The sequence below is a fragment of the Apodemus sylvaticus genome, chromosome 10 (genome assembly GCF_947179515.1).
Source record: "Apodemus sylvaticus chromosome 10, mApoSyl1.1, whole genome shotgun sequence".
Lineage (NCBI taxonomy): Eukaryota > Metazoa > Chordata > Mammalia > Rodentia > Muridae > Apodemus > Apodemus sylvaticus.
The window spans coordinates 12,865,508-12,889,907 of NC_067481.1; the positions used below are offsets into that span (position 1 = coordinate 12,865,508).

Below are 24,400 nucleotides of genomic sequence, written 5' to 3' on the forward strand. Positions count from 1 at the left end.
TCCACAGAAGCAACCTTCACATGCTCCAATCTCCTCTCAGCTTCTCCAGATGCAGACAGCTTCTACTGGACCTGTTCTCCTGACCTATCCTCAAATGGCTCTACAAATTCTGGACAGCAAAGAAGCAGCCAGTCCTCCTGAGACTGGACAATAACCCCCCATACCCCTTTCTCTAGGTTCCCCAGAGACACGCTGCCCCAAGGTCAGCATGAAGCAGCCAGATCTCAACAACGACCCTATTCCTGCTTTGCCATATTCACCGTCACTTCTTTTCTTTTTTCTTTTTCTTTTATTAATTAATCAAATACTGGACAATGTTGGGGTTCTAAGCTCCACCCCACACCTACCTGGCAATAGCCAGGTATGCCCCGCCCCAGAGATCTGGCCCACTATAAGAGGGGCTACTTGCTCCTCCTCCTCTCTCTCTTTGCTCTCTGCCCTCCCACATGCTCTTACCTCTCTGCCCCTGGGGCTCGTCCCCCCTCCACGTGGTCATGGCCGGCCTCCACTCCACTCTCTCTATTCTCTCTCTCTATTCTCTCTCTCTCTCTCTCTCTCTCTCTCTCTCTCTGTCTGTCTCTCTGTCTCTCTCTGTCTCTCTCTCTCTCTCTCTCTCCCTCTCTCTACCACTAACTCCCATTCCATACTCTGAATAAACTCTATTCTATACTATGCCTCTGTGTGTGTGGTCCCTCAGGGTCAGAGGTGCCCAGGCAAGGGCCCACCTAGACACCTTCCCCCACGCGGCCTAGCCACACTCACCTAACCCCTTCTACTCTCCCCCTTTTAAGCCCTTTCAGAAAGCACGGGAGTTACTCAGTAACTCTTTGTTGCCCCCTATGGAAAAAAAATATGACTTTTAAACATGCAAATATTTGTAAGAGAAAATTACAGGATTATAGCATAGCATTCTGGTTTGTATGTCCGTGTATCATGTATGTGTCCATGTATGTGAAATGGACATATCTTTGTGTCAGTATGTGCATGTGGAGTTCATGTTGATGTTAGAGGCTGAGATCTGGGGTTCTCCCTTGATCATCTTGACTTATTTTTTGAGATGTGTTCTTCATTTATTCTAGAGCTCGTTGGTTCAGGTAGGGCTGGTGGCCAATGAGTTCTGCTTCACAGTGCTGGGATTCCAGGTGAACACAACCACCCCAGGCTTTTTTAATAGGCTGGAAATGGGTACTGGGGATCTCAACTTAGATCCTTGTATTTGTACAACAGGTGTATTACTGCTTGAGCCATTTGTTCCTTCTTGTTTTGCAGTAAAGGAATGAAGCTAGCTTGCACTTAGTAATAAAAACACAACTCTGCTATTTGGACAAGGGTTAACAAAATAGGAAAAACTATTAACATGTGGAAAGCAGATAATGAGCAGAGGTAAATGGTAGATAAAAATTGTACATAGAAAGTTATATTCCATTTCAAATTCTACAGATGGTTTTTAAAAGAAAATGCTAAAATATATTGCCATCAGAAGTGGCTACAGCAGTATCTCTGAGGGAATAACTTCATCTGCCCAGTGATGTTTCACACTGAATGGACACTTGAAACATCTGCAGATGCTGAAGACCTCTGGGACAGAAAGATGCACACATGAGGGATATCCAACAAGCCAGAGAGGAAATGAAGATGTGGGGTTTTGTTTTCTTTGTAGATGTGAAAAAAATAACTCTAGAATGCTAGCATTGTTTCAAGAAAAAAAACTTAATTTTTCTGTTTAAAAAATAGGAAATGCTCGTATATGAGAGCCTTAAGTTCATCTGCCAGATTTCCCAGAACCATCAGGAAGGTAGCTTCCAGCAAAAAACAACACATGAGCTCAGATAATTCCCATCACAGAGACAAATGCAAAACTAGATGAAATGTTAAATGGATAAAGAGGGACCTTCCTGAGGTGCTAATGGAAAGATCTGAAAAAGACACCCAATCAGAACCATTTTCTTGATAACAACTGTGGTTTGTGTGGAGGAACAATGGCAAGCCCCTGGTGCTCCTGTCTGAGGCGTCCTCATCTCTTCCCTCAGAGCACCTGCAGAGCCTTCTGTGCACCTGATCTGGGGAAAGAGATGATGTACTGAGTTTAGAGCTAGCAGCAAAGACCCACAGCTCTGCGACTGGAAGTCAGGGAGTCTGCAGAGTAGTAAGCAGACTAGGTTGAAGTTTGATAGAGATAGTTTAGACACTGAGATCCCAAAGACCAAGAAAGTATAATTGTTTCCACACAAGACTGTGGTTATGTTTGACTCTGAAATGGCCTCCACAGGTACATATTTTGAACACGTGGTCCCAAGCAACTTGTGTAGCACTTCTAAGAAGTATGGTCTCTTGGGCGACAGAGGCAGGTAGATCTCTGAGTTTGAAGCCAGCCTGGTCTACAAAGCTAGCCAGGGCAACACAGAGAAACCCTGTCACAAAAAAAAAGTTACACCTGAGCCTTGTTCTAGACCATTGTCTGTCCACTTATATAAGCAGAATCTGGAATCTACAGGTTCACTTTGCTACCATGCCTTTCCCACACCATGGTGGACAGAACTCCCTCCAAACCCATGAGCCAAAATGAACACTTCCTCCTTGAAATTTTTTTTGGAAATAGGATATTTTATTTATTTACATTTCAAATGTTATCCCCTTTCCCAGTTTCCCCTCTGCAAACCCCCTATCAGATCTCACCTTTACCTGTTTCTATGAGGATACTCCCCCTCCCACCCACCCACCCACTTCCACCTCACTCCTACCTCACTGTTCTCGAATTCCTGTACACTGGGGCATTGATCCTTCACAGAACCAAAGTCCTCCCCTCCCATTGATGCCAGATAAGGTCCCTTGAGTTCCTTCAGTGTGTATGTGTGTGTGTGTGTGTGTGTGTGTGTGTGTGTGTGTGTGTGTCTCCATGAAGGCCAGAAGCATTGGATCCCCTAGATCTGGAGTTTTAGACAGTTTTGAGCCATCAACATTGAGTACTAGAAGACAAAATTAGGACCTTTGGAAGAATAGTAACTACATACAACTACTAAGCCATTTCTCCAGCTTCAATACATATAAATGTCTAATAAAGGACACTGAAGACATTAAAATTTAAGTCAATATAATTATAGTTATAACTATATATAGTTATAGGAATATAGTTAAATATATACAATTATATAGAGAGAATATAGTTGAAGGAAAAGAATTTTTAAGGATAATTTTCCTTTGATTTTTCTTAACTAAAATCCACCCTAGGCTTTCTTGAAAAGAAGTTGTAGTCAACACAGCAGAGCAAGGAGAGACTACTTCTGTTGGAACTCTATGGGCGCTCAGGGCCACTCCCTCCTGATTATTTCATATCTATCACATTCAACAATGGTTTTGAGTTCTTCCAGAAATTAAGTACATTCAGTGTTATTTCCCTGATGACTATTTGAGATGATTACTCCAATACTCAATCTCTTTGGCTGCTGAGTTTCTTATGGGCAGAAGCCTGTAGGAAGGATACCATTTGTCTCTCTGTCCGAACCATGGGTGTCACCTGGTGTTAGCTGCCATGTTGAAAGCCTATTGGCAGTCACTCATCTGCACCTTCCATTCTCTTTTGTGACACACTTTAACTCCAGCCATTTGTTCAAAGAATGCTGTGTCTCACTGGGGAGCCTATAAGTTTGTTCACAGAGCAACTTTAGCTGGGCGTGGTCATACACACCTATAACCTTAGCTCTTGGGAGACTGAGTCAGGAGCATCCTGAGCTCAAGGCCAACATGTATTACAATGCAAGGCCCTTTTTCAGAACGACCCGCAAATTTTAAAGTATATTTCTAATATTTCAGTGCACACAAAAATGCATTTAACTCTTGTATACTTACCTTATAACAACAAAAACAACCTGCCCCCAAAAGACACCTGTGGGTTCTCTTACTATCGTGGCAGTTTGTTAAAGAAACTGTTGAGTTTTGTGGATCAATGTTAGTATCTAGTTATCGAGTCATAATTTATATAACTCGAATAGTTTATCTGCTGCTTTTTGTCTGTTGAGTTCATCATCAGTTGCCTGGAAACAAGTATGTAAAGCACAACTTAGAACATTTTGTTACCCAACGAGCTACTTTGTGCCCTCTGCAATGATTACTCCAAGAGATTCTCCTTAAGCAACTTACACTTTTCTCTGCTCTGTAACTTAATATAAATGGGAAAAGGCTGGTTTAGTTCTTGTAGGTCAGCTCTGCTGTTATATGATCTGATGATGAACATTCTCTGTGCTGTTCTATTCCACAGTACTCTTTCGGAGAAACATCATTTGAACTAGTGTTAACTGTCAAGGTTGAATTGACCCATTTTTATTTTATCTTGTAAGAGAACTTTAAAAAAAAAAAACTCTGGATCAAAAGAACGCTTTCAGAGAAAAATTTAACCACTCATTAGAGATTTCTTGCTTTTGTTTTGTAGATAATGGTGTGACAGAAGATGGAGGGGCAAGGGCCTCAGGGAGACTTGCTGATGTGGAACAACTTGTCTCTTTACTTAATGAGAAGAGTGAGATAAGAGGGGGCATGGCTCTCTGGTGGCAGCAACTCTGTGCAGTGACCAGGCTTCGCTTCTTGAAGTTAAAGTACGAAAGGAAATCCATCGTTATCCTGTAAGTACTAAATTATCATTGCAGCTTTTGTTGCATTAAAGCATACATAAGTAGCACAACAGAAAAGCAATAAAAATAAATTCCAGCACAGGTCCATACCTGTTATTTCTGTTAACAGTCTTGGTATTCCACACATTATTATATTAATACATTGAATGAAAAAAATTTCTCAGAAATAGTATGAGGCACAGTAGAAACAATGGACGCCTTAGAACTTGACCTTGTAGGTGTGTGTGTCTCCTGACTCAGATTTCACAGTTCTCTGAAACTGTAATGTTGTCTGTAAAGTTAATACATCTTCAAATTCTCTCTCTTCACTGTGGTTCTTATGTGCAATTGGCCCCTTCTCAATCCCTTCCAAATGCCAGGCATTTTTAGGAGTTGAACATAAAAGATACCAGTTGACTGCCAAGGAATTTAATCTCTTGACATTAGCACCTCAAGCCCATCTCATGGTCAATCAATAAGTTCACACATGGGAGCCAGGACTTATACTAGAACTCCAGTCAATACTTGCTGAATACATGCTTCAAATGGAGGATGGTACCAAGATTAAGATTAAAAGAAAAATATTTGTAGTTAATTCAGATATGCTTTGTAAAACAGACTGGGAGAGGCAAGAACAGAGGGTACCAGCCACAGAGCCCAGTAGGAAAGGAGTCTTGGAGGTCCTCATGTGCTGGATCCCTTCCCCAGCCTGTTGATGGGATGGCCCAGAAGGGGAGAAAAGGAGTCAGTAAGGGAGGAGTGAGTCAGGCGTGGTGGTCATAGGAATCTTGCAACTCTGACTAGCAATCAGGTCACCTCTTATACAGGTTTCACAAAACAAAGACAGACTAATGATTATCCAAGAGGTACAGATTATATGCTTTTGTCTATGGATATGTGTTTGATTTTTTTTCATTTACGTATCTGGGGTTACAAGTTCAGTCACAATTAGAAAGCACAAATGGAACAGATTTTATTTTTATTATTTATTTATTTTATTTATAAATATATTTATATTTATTATTTTTATTTTATTATTGAATTATAACTCCAGTGTTCAAAGACTCTAAAGAAAGTCTCTGTCAAAGCAAATACATTTATTGTATGACATCCCACCTTTAGGCTGGCAGCATTTGCAGTTTTAAAGCACCCCAGAAAAACAGAAAATATTTTTTTTATGAACAACAAATACTGAAACCTAACTTCTTTTATCTTACCTCATCATCTATGATATAAAGCACAAAAAGTTTATTTAAGTAAGTCTTTCAATTTAGTGAGGTCTATTCCTCCAGCAGTATGCCTTTTATGACCCCCCCGTCTTTAAACTGCATTTTCAGTGAGCTCTAAGCATATTATAAAAGGGGACCTAGAATCTGTTACTAATTCTTCTAGCCGGTAAGATTTTCAATTATTTCTATTTACCCTTTACCAGTTATACTGTGTGAGTTTGCTTGGAGCAGATACCAAAAGAAGATTCCTAGAGTCATGGTCTCATTTACAATTTCCTAGCTTTTGCTTATCTGCGCTTATCACAATCTCTAGGGCACAAGGAAGTCTTCCAAATAGTGGCCAGATATAGCAGAAGTGAGTTTAGGGCTTTCCCTAGAAGCAAAAGTAAGTTTAGGACTCTCCTTAAAAAGACTCAGAAATAATTTTCTCAGGAACAGACATAATGTGGGTCATAATCTAGAAAGTCTCCAAGGGTGCAACACACAATGACCAAAACCCCAAAGTGAGAGACAGAAGGACACTGATTGCAAGCTTCAGTTCAGCTTTGCTGGACCTGTGTCAAACAGTTGTGCTAACTTCACAACTTTTGCAGTTCCCAGTGGACTTGGCTGTGCCACCCATGCTTGGAAGGAGATAAGGATGAGGATTCATTCGGCATCCATGCTGAGGTGCTGGGATCCATTTTTTAAACTCTTCAAATGAAAATCAAAAGAAAGGAAAACACAGAAATGAGTAAAGTCTTGAGTCAGTGATGCTTAGGAAAGTATTGCCATGAACAAGACTAGAGACAATGGTTGGGGGAGAAAAGAGCAACTTGTGAATCTGGGGAGTCATGTACTGTGCAGCAAAGAGGGGACAGTAGGATAAACACAGAGAAAACGAGGCTAGATCTCAATTTGCCATATAAGTAGCCACCTTCTAGAATTGTGCAAGCTGTCCCATGGCCAGAGGGCAGCAACGGAGGTATACCTATGATAAATTCTTAGTTATTGCTCCCACTTTAAAGACAAGGAATAATTTAAGAACCAAGACACAGGGCTGGAGAGATGACTCAGTGGTTAAGAGCACTGACTGTTCTTCCAGAAGTCCCGAGTTCAGTTCCCAGCAACCACATGGTGGCTCACAACCATCTGCAATGGGATCTGATGACCTCTTCTGGAGTGTCTGAAGACCAGTTATAGTGTACTCACATACACAAAATAAATGATTTAAAAAAAGAACCAAGATACAGAACCATACATATGAATGTCTGTCTTCAATCATGTCTTGCTTTTACTACGTCCATGTCTTTGAAAGAATGTTTTGAAGACTGGACAATGGCTATAGGTTTATGCTGTCAAGTTCTCTCTGTGTAGGATTCTGATTTTGGGGATTGGACTTCTGCATATCCTGTCAGCAAATGTTCACAGGATAGTCAATCAAAGTGACTACTGCTGGGAGCTCGCTCCTCATATGTACTTCCTCACACCTGGCCAACAACCACAGGTGCCCCTCACCAACTTACTGATCGTCAACAAAACAGGTAAGAATGATGCTAAATATGTAGCTTATGAATATTGTCACAGATGAGAGCATTGCTTAGGACAGACACGCACGACAAAAAGATGAATGTTTCTTACATCCAGTTTAGGAAACTCAATCATAATGTGGAAAAATGAAGCCAAAAAACATATATGAAAAAGGAGATATATATTATGTCAGCACACATTAAAAATCAAGGTTTATATTTAAAACATTGTGAAATGATTATAAAGAGAGACTTGATAGCTGGAAAGAGGAGCATATTGGTAGGCATACCTTTTAAATTTAAAAACATTTAAATTACATGGTCACTGTTGCTGCCAGTAGTCAACAGAATATGTTATTTGATTCTGGAAAGCTTTATTTTAAAAGTCACTAGGAGTTAACAAGAATGTTTTTTTTTAATTACCAGAGTTATTTTTAACTAGAAGAGATCATAAGTACATGAGAATTATTATCATTATCGAACCATATGTAGATAGTTTATAAAAGAACAATAGAAGACTCGACGAGAATTTCAGTGGGTCAGTCACTTACTGTGGAAGCATAAGGACAGAGTTCAGACCCCCAAAGCACACATGAAGGTGTGTTGGTATGACCAACTTCATGACACATCACTACTGTAAGCTGAAGTAAACACACACATCCCACCCAGACATGTACAAGTTGGTTTTGGTCATGGTGTTTTATCATAGCAGTAGAAAAGTAGCTAAGACACCACGATTCATTGGATGGCTTCATACCAGTGCTCATATGGCAATACTAACTGTATTCAATGGATTATAAAGAAACAAAGTTCAGAACTGGGGAAGGTGTCCAAGTAGGAGGCATAGCTGATAGGATTTAGGAGAAGTAGTGATGAGTGGAAATATGACCAAGATAGATTCTATGCATATTTGAAATTCTCAAATAACTAATAAAAATATGGGCTTAAAAAGCTTGTTGGATATGGATACCTATGTGCAATCCCAGAGACAGTCTGTGCCCAGAGCAGATGGCCAGATACATTGAGTAGGTGAGCTCTGGACCAAGGAAGAAACCCTGGTTCAATACATACAGTGAAGATTGATCAAAGAAAATACCTGACATAGACCTTTGGCCTCCACATACATGTGCATGCATGTTCTCTTACACAAATTATAGCATGCACACATGCACATAAATCAAAAATGGAACAAAATGTATTTATTCAGAAAAGAAATATATGGAGAATTACAATCCATGCTCTTGCATGCTGTAACAATCAAATTGCTATGAAGAGCCATTTTGACATATAACTTTGTGCTATTCCTTTGGATTTATAGTGCCTTTTACATTTTACTGTCTATTAGGAGCAAAGATTGATGACTTCATACATTCACTGGAGCAACAGAACATAGCTTTGGAAGTTGATGCCTTTGGGACTAGAAATGGCACAGAGGATATTCAGTATAATGGAGCTATCATCCTATCAGGGGATGAGAAGGTACGTGCATCTCCAGAGCACAGAGCTATGACTATTATAGAGCAATTTAATGAAAAAATTGTTATACAAAAAATATGTTATACAAATAACATATCTGTGCTATATTTTGTATTTGAGGAGGCTGTGATTATGCTATTTAAACATTAAATTTACTGAAGAGAATGTGTTAAGATTCCTACTTTTGTTCATTACTCAGAGAATTGTATTTATGAGTTTAATATAATTAATTTACATTCACTATTAGCTCATTATATAATTGTTACTTGAGTTTGGTTCCTGGAACCCATGTGGTGAAAAGAGAGAATTGACTCCTACAACTTGTCCTCTGATGTTCACACATGCACAATGAACATGTATGTATATGCACAGATGTACACACAAACACACACAGAGAGAAACACCCATTAATGAGAAAATGTAAAAAATAATTAAAAAATACAATTTCTACTTGTTATCTTGAGCTTTATGCCAGAGATCCCAAATATAACCCCTAAGTCAGATACAGTCTGTAAATGATACGTGGATTTTCTTATTAAATAAAGCCAAAGTTATTATTCTACATAAGCTTATTGAACCAATGAGTTTATAAGGTTTCTTACAGGAGTTATGGGTGAATCAGGTGTCTGTCTCATCACAGAGTCCACCCCAGCATGCGTGGCAGTTCCCAAAAGATACATCCCTACAGTTCACTGTGCAGCTTATAGACATCTCCACAGAAGAGTCCCCTCTTCCTTCCTAGTTACGTTACTCATAGTCATTGTAACTTCATGAACTTCATGATTCTTACCCAACTCACTTCTCTATCCAGGAGGGAAAGTTGGTATTCCAAGCTAATGGCTATATGACAGCAGTCATAATTAGTTTGTCCTATTAGAGGTTTGCTTGAAATTTTAATTATATCCCCTTAAGGCTTAATTAAGTCATTTAAAAATTGACAGAATTGACTTGTGCACCTCAAAGAAACTGAAGAAACTCCAGTCAATCAGCCACATCTCAAAGAATACGCCATCCTTTCAGTATTTTAAGAGTTTTGCATATTGTGCACGTGAGTTTTATGTTTCCTCCTTCCAGACTGATAAACCTTTTTGTTACATTTTAGAATTACAACTTTACATTGGCATGCAATACCAAGAGACTGAATTGTTTTCCGGTTCTGGTGGATATTGTGAGTAATGGGCTACTTGGACTGTTTGCACCATCAGCACACATTCAAACCGACCGCAGCACATTTCTTAAGGTTGGTATGTTCTTGTAGGTTCTGGTATATCTGGAGTCTTTCAGATTGTTGCATTCAGAATAATCTCAGTGGTCTTGATAGAGTTTCTTCTCGTGGATCCTTCTAATGGCCTGTGTTCCTCCGTATATTTCCATGACCAGCATTGATGACTATTAGGTAGTAAAAATGGTGGAAACTTTAGTTGATTTAAACAATCATAAGTTGTTTATAATGTGATTGTAGGGCTTTTCTTGAGTATGGCCTGCAGGTTTATGCACTAAGCAGTTGGTTAATATACACTTGCACTGATATAGAAGTAAAAAGTAAGAATGAACTAAAGGAAAGAGACGGGGGAGGAGAAGTGGAAAGACCATGAGAAAGGAAAACTACAGATAGATAAAAGCTTTGTTTCCTTTTGAAGAATGGATTTGTGATGATAATTGTCCACCTCCCAAAGCATAATCTTTTCAGTGGAAGACTTGGTGAGATTCTGTATAAAAATCTGAGTTGTACATCATATATATCTTCTTGGAACTAACTCAAGGAACACAGAGAGGTCTTGAGCAGCACCCCAAAGTCTTATTAAACTAAAAGAAGAACTTGGAATCCTAAAAGGTTAGAGTGAGTGGAATTTGCTTCTGAGCATTCCGTCAATACAGGAATTACATAGAGTGAGGGCAGTAGAACTCTACACAAGGGATGCTTAGACTTTGTTGCCAAGACAAGAGCTATATATGCAAGGTGTAGAACTTTATGATGTAAAGAATGTACAGATCCCTATAAGATGAGCACATTCAGAAGTTATATAGGGCTGGAAATACCTATTTCCAATCATTAGTTGTAGGAGTTCCCCCAAGGATCCAACTTTGGGGCAAGACTTGATCAATTAAGAACAGACCCAGAAATGACAAAGAAAATGAAAGAAGTAGCAAATAGGAAAAGTTAACGCAATCAAGGATTTAACTAAAAGAATGAACAGAATGAAGAAAGAAATAGAGGAAAGTTGTGTGTGTGTGTGTGTGTGTGTGTGTGTGTGTGTGTGTGTGTGTGTGTATGAAAGGGACCTCATAAGGTTACAGAGTTTCTGTAAGGCAAAGAACACCATCGAGAGGACAGATCGGCAACCAACAAATTGGGAAAAGATCTTCACCAATCCTACATCAGATAGAGGGCTAATATCCAATATATATAAAGAACTCAAGAAGTTAGACTCCAGAAAACCGAACAACCCTATTAAAAAATGGGGTACAGAGTTAAACAAAGAATTCTCACCTGAAGAACTTCGGATGGCGGAGAAGCATCTTAAAAAATGCTCAACTTCATTAGTCATTAGGGAAATGCAAATCAAAACAACCCTAAGATTTCATCTTACACCAGTCAGAATGGCTAAGATTAAAAATTCAGGAGACAGCAGGTGTTGGAGAGGGTGTGGAGAAAGAGGAACACTCCTCCACTGCTGGTGGGGTTGCAAATTGGTACAACCACTCTGGAAATCAGTCTGGCGTTTCCTCCGAAAACTGGGCACCTCACTTCCAGAAGATCCTGCTATACCACTCCTGGGCATATACCCAGAGGATTCCCCACCATGTAATAAGGATACATGCTCTACTATGTTCATAGCAGCCCTATTTATAATTGCCAGATGCTGGAAAGAACCCAGGTATCCCTCAACAGAAGAGTGGAGAGTGGATGCAAAAAATGTGGTATATCTACACAATGGAGTACTATTCAGCATTAGAAACAATGAATTCATGAAATTCTTAGGCAAATGGATGGAGCTAGAGAGCATCATACTAAGTGAGGTAACCCAGACTCAAAAGGTGAATCATGGTATGCACTCACTAATAAGTGGTTATTAACCTAGAAAACTGGAATACCCAAAACATAATCCACACATCAAATGAGATACAAGAAGAAGGGAGGAGTGGTCCCTGGTTCTGGAAAGACTCAGTGAAACAGTATTCGGCAAAACCAGAACGGGGAACTGGGAAGGGGGTGGGAGGGAGGACAGGGGAAGAGAAGGGGGCTTACGGGACTTTCGGGGAGTGGGGAGGGGGCTAGAAAAGGGGAAATCATTTGAAATGTAAATAAATTATATCGAATAAAAAAAATTAAAAAACAAAACAAAACAAAAAGAATGAACAGAATGAAGAAAGAAATAGAGGAAAGTTGTGTGTGTGTGTGTGTGTGTGTGTGTATGTGTTGTGTGTGTGTGTGTGTGTATGAAAGTCAGGTGGAACACCTATAAGTACCTAATGTAGCCATATAAAAAATTAATGAACATGGCATTTAGAACAAACACACAGGTTAAAAAAAATAAACTGGAAAAATAGACAGTAAAACTGAAGCACAGAAAGAGAAAAAAATATCTCTGAAAATAATCTGAACTTTAATGATTCATGGGACAATAGCAACAATTCATCATATATTTAATTAGATTATCTAAGGCTGAAGAGCTAGAAATAACAGAAAATACACTTGAAAAACACTTCCAATTTTTCATCATTTGGTGGATTTCTTAAAATATAAAATTTGTAAAACATAAAATAACTACATATAATCCATGTATATTGCTATGAAACACATTAATGACTTTACATATGAGAAACTACCCAGCCAGCAAAGTACCATGCAAGGTGCAACTATTTACAGTGTTTTAATCACTCATTTTCATTGTGAATAAAGCAATGAGACAATTTTACATGGAAAAAATGGCTACTTTCATTTGGATAAGGGATGATTTTTTTTTTTTTTACCAGTGAAGGTTAATATTCAGATGGAGAATTTTCCTTTGTAGACATTAAGTCAATCTTTGATTAACTGCACTATTTCTCTCTTAGTACTTGGGTGGTTTATTTTTTTTTTTTTACTAACTGCAATGACACCTTAGGATAAATTATTTTTATTAGTAACAACAGCTAATTTTGATAGAGAAGCTTTGAAATGATCCATGTCCCTTAGACTGTGTAGTATTTAATCGCTGATAATGAATAACTGGTTTGGTTATTTTCTATATGCTGTATATTTTTATAAGAAAACAATATCCAATTGATGATTGTACTTCCTTAACAGAACAGAGCTCAGTTCCAGTTGTGGATTTCAGGACTCTCCCCATCTGCATACTGGTTTAGGCAGGCTCTGTTTGAGGTTCCAGTGTTCTGTGCACTCATTTTTTCTGTGTACATTGCATTCTTTGCCTCTGCCCCAGCAGAGAGTAAGTTTACAGCTGGAGATCTGTTTATTCAGGTAAGTGACAACATTACTAAAACAACTATAATTAAATGATTCATCCCAAAAACTAACAGTAATATATACCATTTTTAATATTTTCATTTCTATTATAAGGGTTTCTTAAAGCGTGGTTGAAATACATATGCCGTAAAATTGTCACTGTGGCTTTTCCTCTGCTGTGCTTGTTTGTTTGTTTGTTTCATTCTTTGGACGAGGATATAATCCTAGCAGCCCTAGCTGACTTTAATATCATGGAGATCCTCCTGAGAACTAAGATTAAAGTTTGTGCCACCACGACTGGTTCCTCCTGACTGCTTTGACTGTGATATTCAGTAACACTGGCTGCTTATTCCCAAACATTTTGTTCATACACACCCCCTGCCAAATACCTTCCAGTTATGTGGTGCTAGAAACTGAGATCCTACACTGAGAATGCAGGCATCCATCTGCAAGACTATCTCCAGGCAGGGCCTACAGTAGGCCAAGAATTCTCAGAACAGGCCAAAGCATTCTTTCTTGTTCTTGTTCTTGTTCTTGTTCTTGTTCTTGTTCTTGTTCTTGTTCTTGTTCTTGTTCTTGTTCTTGTTCTTGTTGTTCTTGTTCTTGTTCTTGTTCTCTTCTTCTTCTTCTTCTTCTTCTTCTTCTTCCTTCTTCCTCTTCCTCTTCCTCTTCCTCTTCTCTTCCTCTTCTCTTCCTCTTCCTCTTCCTCTTCTCTTCTCTTCTTCTTCTTCTTCTTCTTCTTCTTCTTCTTCTTCTTCTTCTTCTTCTTCTTCTTCTTCTCTTCTACTTCCTCTTCTACTCTTCCTCTTCTCTCCTCCTCTTCCTGTTCTTCCTGTTCTTGTTCTTGTTCTTCCTCTTCTTCTTCTTGTTCTCCTTGTTTTCTTCTTCTTCTTCTTCTTCTTCTTCTTCTTCTTCTTCTTCTTCTTCTTCTTCTTCTTCTTCTTCTTCTCTTCTTCTTCCTCTTCCTCTTCCTCTTCCTCTTCCTCTTCCTCTTCCTCTTCCTCTTCCTCTTCCTCTTCCTCTTCCTCTTCCTCTTCCTCTTCCTCTTCCTCTTCTTCTTCTTCTTCTTCTTCTTCTTCTTCTTCTTCTTCTTCTTCTTCTTCTTCTTCTTCTTCTTCTTCTATCAGTTTTTGCAATCCAGACTTTATCCCCCTCCCTGTCCACCAACTGTTCTACATCCCATACCTCCTTCCCCCAACCCCCATCTCCACAAGGATGTCCCCCACTCCACCAGACCTCCCCACTCCCTGGGGCCTCCAGCCTCTTGAGGATTAGGTGCATCTTCTCTGACTGAGTCCATACTCAGCAGTCCTCTGCTGTATATGTGTTGGGGGCCCCATATCAACTGGTGTATGCTGCCTGGTTGGTAGTTCAGTGTCTGAGAGATTTCTGGGGGTTCCAGGTTAGTTGAGACTGCTGGTCTTTATATGGGGTTGCCCTCCTCCTCAGCTCCTTCCAGCTTTTCCCTAATTCAACCACAGGGGTCACCAACTTCTGTCCATTGGTTGGGTGTAAATATCTGCATCTGACTCTTTTAGCTGCACATTGGGTCTTTCAGTGGGCAGTCATGATAGGTCCTTTTTGTGAGCACACTGTACTATAACAGCAGTAATAGTGTCAGGCCTTGGGGCCTCCCCTCGAGCTGGATCCAAATTTGGGCCTGTCACTGGACCTCATTGCCTCAGGGTCTTCTTCATTTTTGTCCCTGTAGTTTGTCTTTTTTTTTTTTTTTTTTGAGTTAGGTATTGTATATAAACGTTCGTTTGCAGAGAACTGACAAAGTCAGCTCTCTTGCTTGTTTGTGTTTTATGATGTCTCTGTTGAGAAGTGATAATCCTAAACCACCCACTTTACCACTCCCTATGATACTTAAATCATTATAAATGAAGGAACATGAAGATATTGTCCCATGACAATAATACATTCAAATATTTTCACATGTCACAATATTCATTCTCATATTCCTATTGGTTTAAGATTCTCTATGTTGGTGGCTATGCCATGTCAGTTATATTCATGACTTACGTGATTTCATTCATTTATCACAAGGGGAGAAAAAATAGTGGCATATGGTCACTTTGCTTCTATATTGTAAGTATGTTTACTGTTTTTATTTTTATGATGAAGTTTTATGATAAAGTACTGATACTTTAAAATTTGGTTGGTGTAATATAAACCAATTTTATACTTTAAAATATTTCAAATGTACTTTTCTGACAAATTTTCACTAGTTCCATGATATAATCATATATATATATATATATATGTATTATATATACACATACATATATATATATGTATATATAGATATGTGTGTGTATAACATATATGTTAAATTTATCTATTTACATCTCACTTTCTTTAAAGGTAAGCGACTCATTATAGGATTGTAAACATAGGTATTGTTTTGAAATTCCTCTTAGGAAAAAGAATTAGCTGGGCAACAAAAGTTATGGAATTTTCAGAAGACTATAAATATTGTTAATGAAAAAAACTAACACTAAAATCTGGTTACTGAGGAAGTCCTTGTTAAGAATCATTTATTAAAATCTTCACTTCCTAAACTTAGAAGGGGAATATATATAACTTATATGTATTTATCCTAGCACTTCTGTTTTGAATGTCTCAATTACATTACTGTCTAACAAACACTTGCTTTTCTTCATGTATCAGAGTTTGAGATGATTGAGGAAGAAAACACGCAGATGACACAGTCTCTTATTCCAGTGATTAAAATGAGAACGTCCCCCCTTATATTTTGTATTTGAAATTCTGGAGGGCTTGATACACTTCCGTATCGAATGATGCTGTATTTCTATTTGACACACTAGTCATAATATTACTTTATACAAATTAATTGTAGCAGTTTATAGTCACTTATTTCCACAAGTTAACAAAGAAACAGACATAGTGTATATTTTTGGAAAATTGAATAATGAAAATTATATAGATATAGATTAGATATAACTATAGGTATGGATATGGATGTAGATATAGATGTAGATATGGATATAGATATAGGTACAGATATAGATTAGATATATCAATACAGAAGTTAAGATGGAAATTAATACTAGACTCATGGTTCACCGTAAATGACATGCTCACAGATTAACCCTATGGGTGTCTATGTTTTGTTATGGGGAAATTTAGAAGCTTTTAGAATGGAAATGTAGTCAGAGACAGTACCCTGACAACAGAACAAATTGAAGGGAAGTTCAGAACCTTCAAGAAAAGCTTTTCTATGGAAAGCTTTTAGGAAGGAAGGTTTAAGGCTATGATATAAAGTTTACACCTGTGACTTCCTTTCTATCAGTACCAATGGTACCCAAAGACATGTTGCCTAACTGATAAACGTATCAATATCTCTGAGAAAATACTTCTACAAAACGCAATTCTGTTCAATTCAAAACTATTTATCTTTTATTATTGCCTTTAGCTTATTTATTTTATCCCTAGAAAACATCAAACCCCTTTATTTCTTTTCTTCAGTGATTAAAACTGGACACAGAATCTTTAGTCTATGCATCAGATCCTATATTTGTCCAACTCTGTTAAATTTCCAATGATTAGCCAAGAGCAATGTTGGTGATGATGTTAATTTTATGACAATGGAAATCAGGCTAGAATAAATTGAAAATACATTTAATTTTTGGTTTTAAGATTTGTGTGTGTGTGTGTGTGTGTGTTTAAGTGTGTGTGTGTTCACAAGTGACGGCTCCAGAAAACAGTGCTGTGTTTTGTGAAGCTGGAGTTACAGGAAGGTGTGAACTACTTGACATGAGTACAAGGAACTAAACTTGGGTCCTCTGTAAGAGCAAAACATGGTCTTAACTGGCGAGTCATTCCTTAGCCCCTTCCATTGCATTTTAGAAAGCAACTAAAAGCATGTATTTCATTTCCTTCTAGGTCTCTATCTTCTCTATGTTTTTTATGCTTATTGACTTCTTTAGAGATACCTCACTGTTTTGTTCTATTGCCCTGATTCCACCTGCTGCATTGGGAGGCTGCATGTTATTACATTTTGAGGTAAGACATGTGCAACATTTCTATAAGTGTCTCATAATAGGGGAGCCATTGCAAAAGTTTGGTCTTGAGTTAGAAAATATATACTCTGAAGACTGAATATTTAAAGTATTTTTAAATTTGTATTATTTTTCCCCTTTTAAATTTATTTCTTCCTTTTTTAACATTTCTATTGGATATTTTATTTATTTACATTTCAAATGTTATCCCTATTCCTAGTTTCCCCTCTGGAAACTCCCTATCCTATTCCCCATTTCCCTGCTTCTAAGAGGGTGTTCCCTCAACCACCTGCCACTTCCACCTCCCTGTCCTGGTGTTCCCCTACACTGAGGCATTGAGCCTTCACAGGACCAAGGGCCTCTTCTCCCATTGATGTCCGACAAAGCCATCCTCTGCTGCATATGTGCTGGAGACATCAGTCCTTCCATGTGTACTCCTTGGTGGTTTAGTCTCTGGGAGTTCTAGGGGATCTGGTTGTTGATATTGTTGTTCTTCCTATAGGGTTGAAAACCCCTTCAGCTGCTTCAGTCCTTTCTCTAACTTCTCTATTAGGGACCCTGTGCTCAGTCCAATGGTTGGCTGTATTTGTATTTGTCAGACTCTAGCAGAGCCTCTCAGGCAACTGCTATATCAGGCTCCTGTCAGCAAGCACTTCTTGGCATCAGCATTAGTGTCTAGATTTGGTGTCTGTATAAGGGATGAATCCTCAGGTTGGGCGGTCTCTGGATGGCCTTTCCTTCAGTCTCTGTTCCATACTTTGTCTCATCATTACTTCCTGTGAGTATTTTGTTTCCGCTTCTAAGAAGGACAGAAACATCCACACTAGCGTCTTCCTTCTTCTTGAGCTTCATTTGTCTGTGAATTGTATCTTGGGTATTCTGACCTTTTGAACTGATATCTACTTATCAGTGAGTGCATACCATGTGTGTTCTTTTGTGACTGGGTTACCTCTCTCAGGATAAAATTTTCTAGTTCCATCCGTTTGCCAATTTCATGAAGTCATTGTTTTTAATAGCTGAGTCTCTTGTGTAAATGTACGACATTTTCTGTATCCCTTACTCTGTTAAGGGACATATGGGTTCTTTCCAGCTTCTGGTTATTATAAATAAGGTTGCTATGAACATAGTGGAGCATGCATCCTTTTTATATGTTGGAACATCTTTTGGGTATATGCCCAGGAATGGTATAGCTGGGTCCAATTTTCTGAGGAACCGCCAGATTGATTTCCAGGTGGTTGTAACAGCTTGCTCTTTTTAAAAAATTTACTTTACATCCCTGAGATGACTTGAAGGTTTGACTCCCATAGACTTATGTATTTGAATGCTTGGCCATAGGGAGTGGCACTATTAAGAGGGTGTGGCCTTGTTGGAGGAAATACATCACTGTTTAGGCAAATATTGATGTCTTTTATGCTCAGGCTCTACCCAGTGTAGAATTCCAGTCTTTTTCTGGTTGCCTTCAGATAAAAATGTAGAATTCTCAGTTCCTTCTCCAGCACCATGTCTGCCTGGATGTTGCCATCCTTCCTGCCATGATGATAATGAACTGAATCTCTGAAATTAAACCCAAATTAAATGTTTTCCTTTATTAGAGTTGCCTTCATCATTTTGTCCCTTCACAACATTGGAAATCCTAAGACAGAAGTTGGTATCAGGAGTGGGGGGTTTTCTGTGATAATCCTGACCATATTTTTGCTTGGAGGAGTGTAAATTTTGGAACTGTGCATTAGAAAAGCAATATAATGCCTTAAGTGAAGCTTAATGGGCCATACTAGTAGAAACATGGAAGACAGTGGTGCTGAGGGTGATTTGAATTGTTGTTCTTTGGCTCAAGAAGATTCAGAGGAGAAGAGTTTTATCATGTGGCCTAGAAACTATTTTTCTGATATTTTGGTGAAGAATGTAGCTGGGTTTTGCCCTTGTCTGAAAAGTAAGCTTGAGGCTAAAGTTAAGAGATTTAAATTAATTGCATTGACAAAGGAAACTTCCTAAAGTATCAATAGCCTATCATAGACTCTGTCCTGTGGTTCATTCTTAAGAAGAACGTTTTTTGATCAGACATAGCAAATTGAGAAAGGATAAGTACAAAGTATATATATATATATATATATATATATATATATATGTGTGTGTGTGTGTGTGTGTGTGTGTGTGTGTGTGTGTGTGTGTGTGTGTGTGTTTAAAGATTAAAGGGGCACCAGGAAGTGGAATGGAACTAAATTCTTTGTTCAAGGATATCAAATTGAATTAAGGGAATGATAACCTTTGGACAAGATCCCTCTGCACTAAAATTATTGTTCATGTGTTCACAGTTGAAACAAGGATAGTTATATCATGCTAGGCATTATTATGACCTGGTTATTCCTTTCATTTGGACTTAAAGAGATATGATTGTGTGTCAAATTGTCAAAGGATGACTCATTATGGTTATTATCAGTTTTCCACTTTACTATATCTGGAATGAACTATACTCCAGTCATGAAGGGCATAGGTATGATCCCGATCTTGAGGCTGGAAGACCCAGGCTTTGGATATGGATCTTGATATGGGATGATATATACTTTTGATCCACATCACCACATGTCCTTAGTCTAGTACTTGAGAAACAGTGGTCATACTTATAAAGATTTTGTGAAAAGAAATTAAAGAGAAGCTTAGGTCTAGGTGTGGTGCTACACCACTTTAATCCTAGTATTCGGGAGACAGAGGGATACAGATATTTGAGTTCAATGTCACTCTACAGAGCAAATTTCAGGACAGACAAGGTTAGACAGTGGAGGAAAGCATTGAAAACAGAAAGCTGGTGATGAAGTGCAAGGGGGCCATGTTCTAGCTCCATCAAGCAGCAGATTTTGGCAGCTTCAGCCATGTGGCTCTGGATTTAGAATCAGTAATAGTAGGGGTTACTGGGATATCTGATGCTGGTTAGCTGGAGTGAAATCTTCTGGGAAGTGGGTTGTGAGAGCTCAACAAGCTGTATTCCAGAGACACTGAGCTGGCAGCTGTAATTGGCGACATGTAAGAATCACCCAGATGGTACTGGTTTTCAAGGCATGAACATTCATGGAGAGAAGCTGAGGCTTGGTGCTGTGAGAACCAGTAAAGGCCATTTGTGAATGTGCAGTCTCAATAGCAGTTGAAGGCCCAGAACTGAAGGGGTCATGCAAAGAAGTTGAGGGTTGGTCCCATAGAGAGAGCTTATGAGAGGCTATTTGTGAAAGTGCAGCCTAGTACCATGGGATGACCATCAAGAACAGCAGCAGCAGTGGAGTGGAGTGCCCAGAGCCCAGTGTGCTACAGAGGGAAGAGCTGTCAAAGTGATCCAAGCCCTTTGGAGGATCCTAGAAAATTATGTGTAGATCCCAGATATTGGAACAAGAAGCTGTGAAATTGAAGTTTCCTTGGATAGCCCAAAAGATTAGGGATGCTAGGGTTGTGGGATGCCTGCTGGGAAAAGCTTCTAGAAAGGGGGAGTAGATCCACCCTAAGAAAAAGAAGTGTGCTTCAGTTAACACAGCTGAGAAGAGTTGGACATCAGACAGGGAGATACAGAGTTTGGAGCTTGCTGAGCAGGCTTTTGGTCTTCTTTGGTCTGGTATTTCCTCACTTTGATGGTTTAGAATCAAAATTTCTATCCTGTGATGCTGGAAATATGTGATCTGTTTCTTGATTTTGATTGAATTGGGGATTAAAGTTCAGTGATTGCATGAATCTCAGAAGAAACTTTGAGCTTTAGACTTTTGAACTTTGAGATTGTGATAGACTATGGGGACTTTTGAAGTTGAACTAAAAGCATTTTGCAATGTATTATGACTGTAAACCTATGGGAGCCAGGGAGTGGAATGTGGTGATTTGAATAAGCTTGCTCCCCATGTAGATTCATGTGTTTGTATGCTTGGCCACAGGGAGTGGCACTATTAGGAGGTGTGGAATTATTGGAGGAGGTGCAGCCTTGTTGGAGGGAGTGTATCACTGTGTAAGTAGAATTTGAGGTCTCCTATGATCTGGCTCTGCCAATGTGTAGAATTCTAGTCTCCTCCTAGCTGCTTTCAAATAAAGATATAGAATTCTCAGATCCTTATCCAGCACAATGTCTACCTGCATGCCGTCATGTCATACTTCCTGACATGATAATAATAGTCTGAACCTCTGAAACTGTAAGCCAGTCCCAATTAAGTATTTTCCTTTATAAGAGTTGCATTGGTCATTTTGTCCCTTCACAGCAATAGAAACCATAACTAACATAATCCAAACATCATCTTTCCTTCTCTCCTCTTCCAGTCCTTTCTTCTCACCCCCCTCCTCATCCTCCTGTCCTCCCTTTTTCCTCAGAAGATGGGAGGCTTCCCATGGATATCAACCTATCTTGGCATATCAAATTGTAGTAAAACTATCTTTTTATAAGATATCTTCTCATATTGTGGATAAGCAAGGCAGCCTAGTTAGGGGAGAGCGATCTAAAGGCAGGCACATAGCACATACAGCACCTGCTCCTGCTATTGGGAGTCCCATATGAAGACTGAGCTGCATACCTGTTACATATGTGCTGAGGGCCTAGGTCCATTCCATTCATGCTCTCTGTTTGGTGGTTCAGTCTTTGTGGGCATCCACACCCTATGCCTAGTTGTCACAAATCCCCTTAGTCCCAGTAAATCAAAACTCTAGAAGCTTATATTTATCAGTCAGTTTTATGTATGGTTAAATTCTCAATTCACAAGATACCCACACAATAATTTCAGAGCCAATTGATAATTATACAAGCTACCCACCTAGATTAGACAAATTATCCCAATTATTCTAACCTTTATGATATTTATAGCTACCCGTGGCTATACAAAGCTACGTGGATAAAGTTCATCCTCTTCTCCATCTATCTTCTGTCCTCCTCCTCCTTCTCTTCTTTTCCTCTCCCCATCTCTTAAACTCTTAGCTCTGCCTTCCTTTTGCCTGTCCAACAGCAGGCTTCTTGTTGTATTAATATTTAAATTAATTGGGGGGAAATTCTGCTACACCTATGGGCCCAGGTTAGTTAATTCTGTATGTTTGTTTTCTTGTGGTGTTCTTGACCTCTCTGGATCCTTCAAGCCTTTTTACCGCTCTTCAATAGGATTCCCCAAGCTCCCTCTAATATTTGGCTGTGAGTTTCTGCATCTGTTTCCATCAGTTTCTGGACAAAACCTCTGAGATGATAGTTATGCTAGACTCCTGTCTGCAAGTATAGCAGAATATCATTAATAGTGTTAGGGGTGGGATCTCTCTCATGGGATGGGTAGCAAGCTGGGCCAGTTATTGGTTGTTTGATATCTCAATTTCTTCTCTATCTTTACTATGCACATCTTGTAGGTAGGACATATTATGGGTTGAAGGTTGTGTGGCAAAGTTTGTGTCCAGGTAAGTGAAAGACTTATATGACAATACCTTCAAGTATTTTAAGAAACTGAAGAAGATAATAGAAGATAGAAAGATCTCCCATGCTCCATGGATTAGTACGATTAAAATAGTAAAGGTGGTCACCTTATGAAAAGCAATCTAGAGATTCAATGCAATTACCATCAAAATTCTAACACAATTCTTTTCATATCTTGAAACAACAATACTCAACTTTACATTGAAAAAAGAACAAAACAAAAACAGAATTGCTAAAGCAATCCTATGCAATAAAATAACTGCTGAAGGGTATCAGCACCTCTGATCAAGGTGTTTTACAGAGCAATAGTAATAAAACCTGCATGGTATTGGCATAAAACCAGACATATTGATTAATGAAATCAAATTGAAGTCCTAGAAGTAAATCCACATACATATGGATGCTTGATTTTTGACAAATAAGCCAAGACTCTAAAGTGGAAAAAAGAAAGCATCTTTAACAAATGGTGGTCGATTAAACTGGATGTCTGCATGCAGAAGAATACAAACAGTTCCATATCTATTCCCTGCATAAAACTCAAGTCTAAGTGGATTAAAGACTCAACATAAAACAAGACACACTAAATTTGGTAGAAGAGAAATTCAAGTGACAGCATATGCTGATGAGGATGTGGAGCAATGGGAAGACTCCTCCATTGCTGGTGAGAGTGGATATTTATACAACTCCTTTGGAAATCAATTTGATGGTTTCTCAGAAAATTGGGAATAGTTCTACCTCAAGACCCAGCTATATCACTCCTGGGCATTTACCCAAAAGATGTTCCCCAATCCCACAAAGACACTTGCTCTACTGTGCTCATAGCAGCTTTATTCATAATAACCAGAAACTGGAAACAACCTAAATGCTACTCAACTGATGAATTGAGAAAGAGAATGTGGTTCATTTACACAATGGAATACTATTCAGCTCTTTAAAGCAGAGACATGAATTTTGTAGACAAATGAATGAAACTTGAGAATATCATCCTGAGTCAAGTAATCCAATCCCAAAAGGATATACCTGGCATATACTCACTTAAAAGTGAATATTAGCCATAAAATATAGAATAACCAGGCTACAATCCACAGAGCCAAAGAAGCTAAGTAACAAGGAGGGTACAAGGAGGATGTTTGAATCTCACTGAGAAGGGGAAATAAAATAGACATCTGGGGTGGTTGGTGGGAAGAAATGTTGTAGGGGAGAGGAAGAGAGAGGAGCAGGAGAGATGAAGTGGGGATATATATGTATATATATATATGTATGTGTAAGTGTATGTGTATATGTATATGATGTATATGTATATGTATATGTATATGTATATGTATATGTATATGTATATGTATATGTATATGTATATGTATATGTATATGTATATGTATATGTATATGTATATGTATATGTATATGTATAGGTAGTTATAGGTATAGGTATCGGTATCGGTATTGGTACAGGTATATATTTAGAGAGACAGAGAGAGAGAGAGAGAGAGAGAGAGAGAGAGAGAGAGAGAGAGAGAGACAGATTGAGAAAGAGATCTGGAATCTGTGGTGGTGCATCTCTGGGACTAGCTAGAAACCTAAAACAATGGAAAACCCAGGAATCTATTAGGGTAACTCTGGCTAAGACTCCTAACAGAGGTGAATATGGAACCTGAATATGGCCATCCCCTGTAACCATAAAAGACTTCCAGTGGAGGGAGTG

At 38.7% G+C, this 24,400-nt stretch overlaps 1 protein-coding gene across 1 annotated transcript in view; it reads left to right on the forward strand.

Moving 5' to 3' along the window:
- LOC127693567 (ABC-type organic anion transporter ABCA8A-like) overlaps positions 1 to 24,400 on the forward strand; it is a 46,993-nt gene that overhangs the window by 3,447 nt on the left and 19,146 nt on the right. Inside the window, exons 2-5 of the mRNA XM_052194533.1 lie at positions 4,427 to 4,616; positions 7,190 to 7,356; positions 8,687 to 8,820; positions 9,920 to 10,071. Of these exons, the coding sequence (XP_052050493.1) occupies positions 4,427 to 4,616; positions 7,190 to 7,356; positions 8,687 to 8,820; positions 9,920 to 10,071 (643 nt within the window). The remainder of the gene's footprint in view (positions 1 to 4,426; positions 4,617 to 7,189; positions 7,357 to 8,686; positions 8,821 to 9,919; positions 10,072 to 24,400) is intronic.